Genomic DNA, 11449 nt, shown 5'->3' with positions numbered 1-11449 from the left:
TCAGAGTGGCCCAGCCTGGAGTCAGGGTCCTGTGCTCAGAGTGGCGCGGCCTGGGAGTCTGGGAACCTGACTGCGAGTTTCCGACAAAGCTAGAACTGGTCAGTGAACTGCCTGCAGCATTGTAGACCCGTCATTTCGCCTCTGTCCACCGGAGAAACTGCTTTCCTAGGCGCTTGAGGGTTACATCTACATTCAGCTGAAGAACTACAGTGCTTCATCTCTTAAATTATGCGTCGAATCCCCATCGCCAGGGAACCAGTTAGAGGCAAATTCTCAGCCCCATCCAGACCTACTGAAGCAGACGTTTGGGGGACAGAGTCCGGTAAGGTGTGTCTAGCAAGCCTCCATGTAATTCGGAGCCATGCCTAAGTTTGCGAGTCCCCCGCTTTAGGCCCAGCAGCCCTGTCAGGCTCAGAGACCCGCTCTGCCATCAGCAGGAGGTGAAATGTGAAAGCCTGTGGGTATTGCCAACGTCCTCCCACCTCGGACCTACGAGTGCCACCTGGGAGTTGTATTTGGAAGGACTTCCCCTCCACCCCTAGGTGAGCACCCAAGTTTGAGATCATTATTTTAGGGGTTAGCTGTAAGAAAAGGCTAGATCTTTCTTTTAAAGGTAAGGTGGAGGGGCCACATCCAAAAAAGTGTTCAGGCCTCTGTGGTACAGGGCTCTGGCCCAAAACATGTGTGAGTCACGGAGTGCAGGGGCCCAAAGCACAGTGTACAGGGCCCCGGACGGGCGTGCCCACCTGCGCCTCGACGTCTGAATGTGACTCACTGGAGAGCCAGGGATGGGACTGTAACCGAAGGAAGGTGTTCCCTGGGACCTGAGAGGCCAGAGCCCAGCCTCTCCAGGAGATAAGATGGAAACAATCTGTAGAGAATGCTAACATCCGATTATTGGAGTGCTTGTATGGGAGGAGGTTGTACGTAAGCATTTTGTGAAGACAAATATATCTCTCAAGGATGCAGATAAACTTTCTGGGTTTTAGAGGTCCAGCAACACCAAATGTCATCTCTTTTAGAAAATTCGGGGAAAAAGCCAGACCTACCAACCCTGATCATTTCCTCCAGGCACTGGTAGGTGCCAGCTAGGAAGAGAGCCTTAAGGCTCATCAGGTAAGTTCTTCCTTACAGGTGTCTCAAGCAAAGAAGCTAGAGCTGGGGGAGGGGGAAGGGGGTGGGAAGGAAGGAGACAAATGTTCCCTACGAATCTACTGTCAGCTCAGTACTGTGTCTAGTGACCATTTTCCTTGAATGGCCAAGGAAATCATGGATCTTGGGGAGGTCAAGGATCATGGGGGGAAGGGGAGGGGAGTCACAGAGATGATTAAAGCCTATGACTGTCTTTCTATTCTCGGAGAGGGGTTCTTGGGGCAGCCCCGTCTGTTCTGGGTAAGATTTCACATAACATTTCAGGATACACATTATACATTGAACTAGCAGAGCAACTGCCTGAGGTTCCCAAGTATTTTTAAAGAAATTTGGACTTTGTTTTTCTCTGACTTTCTAAAAGTATAATTTGAACACAAACGAACACTTAAAGCCATGATAAATGATTTTCTTCTCCCAGGACAGTGGGGGGAGGACAGTGTGGGGTGAGAAGTATTTGAGGCAGGGGCATGGGAAGGACACTGGGTGTTGGGAATCCATGAAATGATACGGGAAGGGGCCCTTTCTATCTGGTTCTCTGGGTGCCAGCCCTTGGTCCAAGTAAAAGGTGGCACATTTAGTTGCTTTTTTCTTCTTCTGACCCTCTTCATGCCTAAGACTCTCCTGCCTCGGTAATTTCTCTAAGCCTCTAGTCCTGCTATTCAACTGTGGTTTGTTCACGGAAGATGTCCTAGACACAGAGAGCAAGGACACCAGCGTTCAGGTCCTGCTCTGCGCCCAGACTAAATGCTTTAATCAAATCACTTTATGTCTCCTGGCTTCAGATTCTCATCTCTGAAAGGAGGCAGAGGGAAAATGTCGACAGTCACTTCTCATCCATTACATCTTCTTCTCAACCTCTTCCCCAAATACTTGTGTGGTCTCCTGATTTACAAGCCTTCATGAGGATTCATTTTAAAATAATCTAGCAGTACATATATGGAAATGTGTTTATCTAGATATTGCTATGTAGGTCTTGAACCCGAAGTCCTAAATCATAATCATAACTGCAATCATTACCAAAACCTAAACGGAGATGGGGCCTGGAGGCTGACAATAACAAAGGTGAGTAATGGAGAGTTGTTGACAATGTCGTATGTCACAAATCACAGTGAACGTGATGATGATAGACGTGTCTGGTGTTCAGAATTTCCACCTAAGAGACAATGTTGGGTTTTAATTTGTCACAGTCTTCTGTGAGGGTAGTTAGTAGACTGAAAATTTAGGAAAGTTGGTTTTTAGCTTAATCATGAGAAATGTAATGTGGTACAATAATGGAAATAATATGTTAGGGTGAGCATAATTTGGAATTTGGATTTCTTGTTGTTTGATCCGTTAACAGATCTGATTTCCATGATTTCCTAGCAGGAGACACGCATCTGAGGTGATTTTCCCGCCACTTGGGGAACCTCTGGAGACTCACATTCCGTCCCTTTGGGCAGCAGAGATGGCTGAATTGCATTCAGGTCAGACCTTCTATGAAGGAGACCACTGTCGACCCTCGTTTGGGGAAACGCAGGGAAAGTGTGCATGTCACTGAACTACAAGGCTCTTCAAGCAGGATCCTTGGAAAAGGGGTTTCTAAAGATCACCAAGTTTTTTTGCTTTTGGTTTTCCGATTACAAGGCATTACCATTAAAAATTTCCCAAATATTTCCTCCTCCTGGAAAAGTACTGTTAACATTTGAAGAGGTGGCCTCACTCACCTACACCAGGAGTCAATGACCTTTTTAGGAGTAGATATGGAGTCAGCCCCCCCCCCCCCGAACGGAGGCTGAGGGGGGGCAGCCACCAGCACGCTGGCCTCTGGGGGCAGCTAGATCCCCACGCGCCAACAGCCCCTTGTGCCCCCTGCCCCGGCGAGCCCCCCGCCCTCCGGCCGCAGGTGAGCCTCGGACACGCAGGCGCGGGCCCTGGCCAGCCAGCTGCGTTCCCGCTTGTTCTTACTTCCCTTCCACTTGTCGGGATAAAGGAAAGGTGCGGGTGCCGCCTTCAGCAATCAACAGACTTATTTATTCGGTTAAGACCATGGGCGACATCTACTCTGGAAACTGGAAAAACGCAATGGAAATGGAAGGTGTGAGCCCAGATAAACCCGCAGTTTGGGGGCATGCCGAGCCACCGTATACAGGGACGTGCAGACACAAGGGGACATGGTCAGCTAGCTGTGCTCACACAGGGACGCAGCATCTGGGGCCCGGGGACAAGCAGCCCGCGGGGTGGGGCGAGTGAACCCCGGCGGGGGGGTGCGCATGGGCGGCGGGGGGAGAGAACTGAAGATGCCTTTGGGGGTTTAACGCAGAGGTTGGGAGGAGGGCTGAGGGGCCCCGAGGCCGACCCTGGCGGATAAAGGGGTGATGTCACTGAGGAGGATTCCTGGAAAGCCTCTGGGATGGAGAGATTCTACAGGGAAAGGAAGAAGAGAGCTGGAAACTTGTGTGGCATCCATGGAGTGAGGTTGGAAGGACCCCCGGGTGAGGGGGAAACAGGTCAAGGCAGAGAGGAGAGCAGGATCTGGGGCACGGCCAGGCACCCAGCCTGGGTTTGGTCTGAAGTTTTCTCCTGGATCAGATCTTTGGTCCGCCCCCCAGCGCCGCTCATTTCATCCCTTCTCCAGGTCCCCATGCCCATGGCTCAGATCCCGCGGAAGTAGGGCCAGTTTTCTCTACTCTGTAGGACATGTCTTAGAAAGCTGGACATACAGGCCCAGAAAGTCTAGAAACCGGCCAGGTGTTCATCATTGGCCTGGGTTCCCCTCATGATGTCCCCCCAGTTCCTTTATGGGATTTCAGCCTTGAATCTTCTCTTCCCAGAACCTTTTGGGTTTCCTGCTTGCCTAAAACCTGTTCCTCAACACATCTCTATCCTGGACACCCAGATGTTTCTGTCATAACCCCATGCCAACCTAACCCCATCTTGATCGCTGAGCTGCCCCTCCCTATAGGATTTGGCCTCCAGGGATAGGAGACTGCTGGAAGCAGCTTCAGCGTGACCTCCTGCCCCCTGAGGATCAGCACAGAAGCCGATGAGGAAGGCCCCGCACCCCGCACCCCACCTCGCCAAGACCAACTGATCCGTTCCCAACAGGGGGAAACAGGGGCTGGGTGGACCTGGCCGCTGGTGTGTCAGAGGGGATGGAGGGGAGGGCTTAGGACAAAGGAAAGCAGCTGGGCTGGGACATTCCTTAAGGTGCCCTTTGGCTGGGCTGGGTAGGGATTAGCTTAGAATGAAGGGTATCCGTATCCCCAGAGGCAGAGCCCTCCCCCATGGGGGACAGTGGGATCTCCTTAGTGAAGTCTTTGGCATCAGCAACAACTGTGACTCTCTCAGGCCCGTCGGTGACTGGGCAGATGGCCAGGGGCTTTTTACCACAGGACCACAGGCAGAAGAAAGGCCGGAGGGGGCCAGAGAAGGAGGCGTTGGAGAAAGTATGGATATGGGACCCATCAGTCATATTGTAGAAGGAGACCTCTCCTGATTTGTAGTCCAGGAAAATCCCAACCCGACGGGGCGGTCCTGCTAAGGGGAGAGGGGTCCGCAGTGGGGTGAGGGCCCAGTACCCATTCCCATACAACTCCACAGCCCAGAACCCATTCTCAGGAGTCATGGGGTCAAACCCTTTCTTCACCACATTCTCCCTGCACACCCCGACTGCCCAGTCAGCCCTGTCTCCTACCTCCACCTCCCAGAAATGTCGCCCTGCCGTGAAGGTCTCACGACCCAACACGCAAGGCCAGGAGTCAAATCTCTCTGGTTTCTCAGGCAGTTCCTGACGTGAATCTTCCAGTCGGACAGATTTGGAATCCTCATACAAAAAGAGGTGGGGGTGGGCGGTGTCTGGATCCAGAGTCACATCAACTAGAGACAGAGAGAGAGCAAGTCTGAGCATCAGTGAGCATTAGGAGTCACAAGACCTATTCTTTCTTCTCAAAAAAAAAAATAGAGCACTGTTCTAGAAGTTGGCAGGTCCCCACAGGAGGAGAGCTGTTTGGCCCCCTCCTGTGACCCGTCAACAGTCACGGGTCCCTGTCAGAGGGGCTTGTCTTGTAAACATCTTCCAAGGGCCTTCTATGTGCCTCAAGGAAAATGTGAAGGCCGTTTGCCATCATCTTTCCCCTATCTATCCCCCCGCAGAACTGGGTTAGTGTTTTTATTTCCAAGTATGACAGGACTTTGAATCCCTGGGGCATAGAGCCTCAGAGCCCCTGAGAAGTCTGAGAAGTTCAGAGCCACCGACCTGCATGCACTGTCGCCTTTTTCCACTCTGCAATGAAAGAGAGAGAGAGTCAGTGACAGGCTTTCTAATAAGAGAGAGAACACCTTGTTGGTGAAATAATGACAAGAAGAGAGAACTTACTGAGTTCTTCCAGGAGTTTCTCTAGAAAAGAAACAGAAATACCTTAATGACCTTCTAGAGTGGACATGAGGGAGGGGAGAAAGCTAGTGTGAGGAACACACAAAGGAGTGCAGGGTTAATTCATGATTACCTGATTACTGAAACTCTATCAACAAATGAGGAACAAGGATTATGTTTTGTTTTTCTAAGAAATGTGCAGGAAGTTCCTACTGGCTTGGGATCAGATCGTTAATCTTTCCTGGGAAACCAAGTTAGAAGTGAGGAGAGAGTCTGAGGGAGGGTAGTGAGTGAATAGCTGGTCTGATATCTCAATTAGCACTGGTTTTGACTCCTTCGCCCCAGACCTTCATATTGGGTATCAGTGGCTTCTGGTGCTTTATAATCCCCCTTCTTGACTCTCAGAATTCTAGAATCAAATATCTTCCCACTGGCAGCCATCCCAAAGGACTTGGATCCAATCCCACTCGGAAGCACGCCCGACAAGCAGCCTATGACTTACCCTTAGAGCTGAATTCATCCTTTCTCTGTCTGGATCTTTCCTTGTAGAGTCTCCAAGTGCAAACTATGGACCCAATTGTGAGAACTCCTAGGACCATCAAGAGGACAGCCACCGCCACCATCCAGGGAGTCAACTTTGGGAAGAAGGAAGCTGAAACAAAATCCCCAAGAAGGACGAGTTGTTGTGCGACTCTGAGCAAGGCCAGCTCTACTTGATTCCGAAGGGGGTTGGAAGAGAGGATGACCTGGCCCTCTCCCACTCCTCCCAGGGCAAAAAATAGACCTTCCAATGTTGCTGCTCCAAGCTTTTCAGAAAAATTTTGATCTTAGGTGGGAGAGGGCAGAGAAAGAGAGGAATGAAGATGAACAGGAGTCATTTCAGGCCTGACAGTGTCACCTTAGAGATGGGGACTGGCTGGGCTTGCAGAAGGATCAACATGCCCTTGGCTGGAGATTTACTACACCTGCCCTTGGAAGGGGAAAAGAAAAAAAACATAAAAAGAAATGGCTAGGGGGCGCCTGGGGGGCTCAACTGGTTAAGCGTCTGCCTTCAGGTCAGGTCATGATCCCAGGATCCTGGGATTGGGCTCTCTGCTCAGCGGGGAGTCTGCTTCTCCCTCTCCTTCTGCCCTCCCCCTGCTTGTGTGCTCTCTGTCAAATAAATACATAAAATCTTAAAAAAAAAAAAAAAAAAAAAAGGAAGAAAGAAATGGGTAGTTCAAAGCCCAAATTCCTTTTTTATGGATGGAAAATGTCAAGGTTGCTACAAGATTACCCTGGATTTCAGCCGCGCTCAGACGGTGGTCCTTTGTAGAGGGTGCTCAGCAGTGCTGTCCCAGCCAACAGGAGAGAGGCCAGAGTCACAGAAGGGTGTTCATTTAGAAGAAAGCAACACTAATGGTCCCCACAACCTCTTGAATTTCTGTTACATTGCAGAAAGCCTTATCGGTTCAGTAATTCCAGTTAGTGTACCAAGATAATGTAATTATGTTTAATTTTGTAAGGGATACAACAATGATCTATTTTGGTATCAGTTTTTCAATAAAGTTTTGATTATGGGCAAGAAGAAAAGAAGAGTCATTTCGGGACAGGACCTGGGAAGGGAAGAAAGTAATGGATCAATTCATGTTATTGTGGAAATTCTTTCTTAACTATCAATGCAGGATGGTAGCCAAGGGGATGAAGGAAGTAAATCAGGAAGGGAAAATGTCACCTCTGTGTGCTACAGGATGGGACTCAATGACCAAAGAATAAGGAAAGGTTCCTGCCTGAACCAGAGGTAGTCTGGAGGGAATAATGAGATTTGCTTTCCTGAGGACCCTGGAAACCTAGACAGAGCTCTAGCATAGGATGGGGAAGACAGAGGGGCAAGGGTAGAAATGGGTTTTCTTATTACTCAAGGAGAGAAAGCCCCAGAGGCAAAGCCTCTGTATCTAAGATATATCTCCTAAAACGGAAAATCTGGTATTTCTATGAGATCAAGGCAGATTTTATGCATTTGGAATCTTTTCTCTTCTAATGAAATTGGTGGGGCTCCTTCATGTCAGTGGTCAGGAGCTTAGGTGGGGACAGTAGACAGCTGCACCATGAGGGCCTGCCTTGGGCAGGTGTCCCAGGTAATATGGCCCTGAAACTGTGTCTGATAGGAACCCAGCGCTGATTTCACTGACCTGGTATGGAAATGTCTACTTCCTTCTGCTGGCCAAGAAGGAGGTTCCGGATACAGCAGGATATATTCTTCATGAAGGGGTCTCTGATGATCACTGAAGCTGCCACAGTGAACAGGCCTTCTTCATCAGGATTCCTAGACTCTGACGTGGATGGAAACTTGTCTCCCTCAGAAGTCCTCCACTGTACCTGGGGCTCTGGGTACCATCCTACCGAGGTACACTCCAGCAGGACCTCTCCATTTTCTCGAACTTCCATATGGATGTGAGGATCAGAGCCCAGAGCTATGGAGAGAGAGGCTGGCCTTACTTTTTCAGTGGACAACCTTCTGGGAGCCTTATAACCACAGGGTTACACAGTTTGAGAAAAAGAAGCGCACAGGGACTGGGAGTGAGAGGGACTCATCTCCTATTTCATGACACAAGGAAGCTGTGGTATCAGTAAAAGGAATTTCATAACCTTATCAGAGAGGGATGCCATATTGGGAGTTAGGGTTTGAAGTGAGGGCAGGAGTTTGAAGGACAGACATAGGGAGCTTTTCTAATCAGCAGGAACAGGGAGACCAATGGCTAAATAAGGCAGGTAAGGGAGCTCCAGAGAGGGGAGAGGGCTTTGTGGTCTGAAGTATTACCAAAAGACTTTGAAGAGAAGGAGAACTGGGAGTGGGTATTTGAGGATGATCCAAGAGGAGTACTTGAAGAGAAGGGGGATTGCGGCTTCTTTGCATTGAGATTGTAGCTGTCAATCTAAGCTTCCTTTACCTGTGATACTGATTCAGGAATTTTCTTAAGTGTGTTTCAACCTCGTCTTCCCCCCAACACAGTTATGTCCTAACATATATCAACATAAAGCTGTTTTTCCCTTCTGTCTTCAACCTGATTATTCTTACAATTCTACAGAGTATAGACAAACACCAAGCTGCAGAGAAGATTCCTCAAACACGTGTCCACACTGTTAGTCGAAATCCATGTTCCAGTATGTGTGTCTATGTGACAATGTGGATTCTTTTCATGGAAAGGGCTGCCACTTTCAGCAGAATCTCAAATATATCTATCACTCATAAGAGGTCACAATGACAGTTCTATGCTATCACATCGCTAGGGTTTTATTGTCAACTTTTAAGATAATTCCCTAAAAAGGAAATGTGAGTTATACATAAGGCTGCCGCATGGGACACCCTGTTCTGAGGCAGGGACCCAAATTACACCCCAGTATTTTTTAACTTTACCTTTAATATATACATAAAAGGCAATACATTTATATGCTGCAGAGCCACCGACCTGCAGTCTGACGCACAGTAATAATATCTTACAAGTATGCAATGCTTCTGCAAGCATCGACAAGGCAGTTTCTTAGGTATCGTGTAATTTTATTTCATTCTTGCAAAATCTCATTTGATAGGTGCATGCCCATTTTTTCAGTAGGAAATAAGGCTCAGAAAGAGATTTGTTTGCTTCCATTCACTAGTAAGTGGGAAAGTCAGAGCACAATGCTTACTCTCCTCCCGAATGCTTACCATTTCCATTATGGTTTCCGCCCTGAATTTGGGCTTGAAGCCAAAAAGGAAACAAAAACCACACACTTTTCTCGGTGGATCAAGAATGTGAAGGAGCAGCCGCGCTCTAGGACCTTAGGAAATCCGCCCTTAGGTTCTAATCCATAAAGCAGCTTCAAAGCATGCGCACCACAGCCTCACCCTAGTGGTGAAAAGTAGACACGACTTAAATGTTCAATTCTGAGCCTGGATCAAGTGTATTAGTGTATTACGAGGTACTCACGGAGAAGAATGTTATATAGCCATTGCATCTTCCATTTATTTAACTCATGACGTGGGGAAATGCTCTGTCCCCACTCTCAGACGCCCCTCCGAGTCACCTCCCACTCTAGGCCTGCCAACCTTTTCCATCCCAGGAGGGATTTGGGCAAAGAATCTGGTGGTTTCCAAAGTCACGGGGCCACAGGAAAATGTACACCGCCTGGAAGTCGCCGGAGAAAGCCAAACCCCGCGCACTCACCGGCCACCTTCAGGTGCACGCTGGCCTCCTCGTAGCTGCCGTCCTGCCGGAAGAAGCATCGGTACTCGCCGTCGTCCGAGGCCCTGACCCGGTGGATCCTCACGGCCACGCGCCCCGCCGCGATGTCGCGGGCCACGAGCGTGGCTCTGCCGCGGTACTCGGCCGCCTGCTCGGCCGCCCGCTCGCGCCCGTCCCGCCGCACCAGCACCGCCGCCACCTTCCCGCGGAACCAGCGCAGCTCCATGCGCTCGGCGCTCACGTTCGGCGACAGGTGGCAGGGCAGCTCGACGTCGTCACCCAGCGCGGCCACGATGGGCTCCGCCGGCCCGATCACGTCGAAGTGGGCTGCGAAAACCAGGCGGGCGGACAGGGTAAGAGGGGGCAGCTGAGCGCCGACAGCGACCAGGCTCAGTCCCCGCGACCGGAGCTCCTGCGCCTCGGGGACCCCCGCGGAGGGCGCTAGCGAGACCTTTCCCGAGCCGTTCCGGCCGCGGGTGCGGGTGAGGGGGCCAGAGAGGGGGACCCAGGGGGCGCCTACCCGAATCCGGCTTGCACAGCTGGAAGAAGGTGAGCATGAGCAGAGCCCTGGGCAGGCGGGAGCTTGGGGAAACCGCCATCTCCTGCCTTCCCGGGGCAGCAGGCGCCGGGGGCCTCCGGTCGTCCCAACTTCCGCCTAGGACACGAATGCACAGGAGATCACGAAGTTTCTTCAGACCCCCTTCTGCGGCGTCCTCCCTGCCGCTCTTTCCAACCTGGAACGCTCTAGACCTTTGCACCCGAAGCCTCCCGCTCGCCTGCTCCCACTGCGGACTCTCGGTCGGTCCAGCCGCTGCCACGCGCGCACCCACCGCCCGGTCTGGTCAAGCCTGGGTACAGCCACAGAATAGGCCCTAAGACCCCAGGAGAATCGTAGGAGAAGGGAATTGTGAGACGTAGTACCCATTAATGGATTGCGTGTCAATGAACAAGTCTTGGGACCACTGCTCTATGAAAAGCCTCTTTTCCCCCCAAATATAGTAACTTGGTACTCGCTTTCCCAGTGACAATAAAGGCGAAGCAATGGAGGCAAAGACAGGAACCAGGGGATTGAACTGGAGGAGAAAAGAGGAAAGTCGAGAGGAGAAGGCACAAGAAAGGGGAGCTGGAGAGAGCACAGGGTGCGGGGTAGAGAGCCCAGGACTGGGGAGGAAGGAGCCGGAGGGAGAGCAAATGCCCTCCTGACAGCTGGCTCTCTCAGGGGAATGAGAGCCCTCGCCGGCACTGACCTCTGATCCTGGAGGAAGAGGCACCAATGAGTCCAGCTACCCAGTGACAGAGCTGCTCCTGGCCCCAGGGGCAAAAGTTAAAGGCCGGAGGAAGAGGGAAGGGGGAAGTGCTCCCAGCAAAGCCTGCCCCCAGGCCCCAGATGCATTTCCTTTGGGGGGAAAAAAAAGTTTTCCAGAGAGATGAAGGGTCTGTGCATTTGTGGTCTTCAGCTCAAAGACCAGGATATACGCTGATGAGCTGCACTAAATAAAAGGCAATCAGGTGAAAAAGGAAGAGGGTCAAGACAACACTAAAATGAGATTGTAAGGCCTTAAGCCAGTCATTCACCTCTTCAAGCCTCACTTCTTTTACCTCTAAATTAGGAATACTGTTAATAATACCTTCTTTGGAGAGGCGCTGCATTAAATGAGATTAAGCAAGTAAAGTGCTTCGCATACCATAGGGATTTAGAAGAGGGTAAATTGTTATCCTATTGTTGTTTATGTGGGTTGAAAAT

The 11449-nt window shown here is 50.6% G+C and overlaps 1 protein-coding gene and 1 pseudogene across 1 annotated transcript; one reads left to right on the top strand and one right to left on the bottom strand.

Moving 5' to 3' along the window:
- Positions 1–4333: 4333 nt before the first annotated feature.
- BTN1A1 (butyrophilin subfamily 1 member A1) lies at positions 4334–10304 on the bottom strand. Its single transcript, XM_032399243.1, has 7 exons — positions 10226–10304; positions 9688–10032; positions 7675–7956; positions 6006–6155; positions 5507–5527; positions 5387–5413; positions 4334–5007 (listed from the first exon to the last, which is right to left on the bottom strand). The coding sequence occupies exons 1-7, from the start codon at positions 10302–10304 to the stop codon at positions 4334–4336; spliced, it is 1578 nt and encodes a 525-aa protein (XP_032255134.1).
- On the top strand, positions 6442–6902 carry LOC116628895 (annotated as a pseudogene).
- Positions 10305–11449: the final 1145 nt, after the last annotated feature.

The sequence above is a fragment of the Phoca vitulina genome, unplaced genomic scaffold, assembly GCF_004348235.1.
Source record: "Phoca vitulina isolate PV1807 unplaced genomic scaffold, GSC_HSeal_1.0 scaffold143, whole genome shotgun sequence".
Lineage (NCBI taxonomy): Eukaryota > Metazoa > Chordata > Mammalia > Carnivora > Phocidae > Phoca > Phoca vitulina.
Note: the sequence above shows the minus strand (reverse complement) of the source record. Positions and strands in the feature narration are given on the sequence as shown.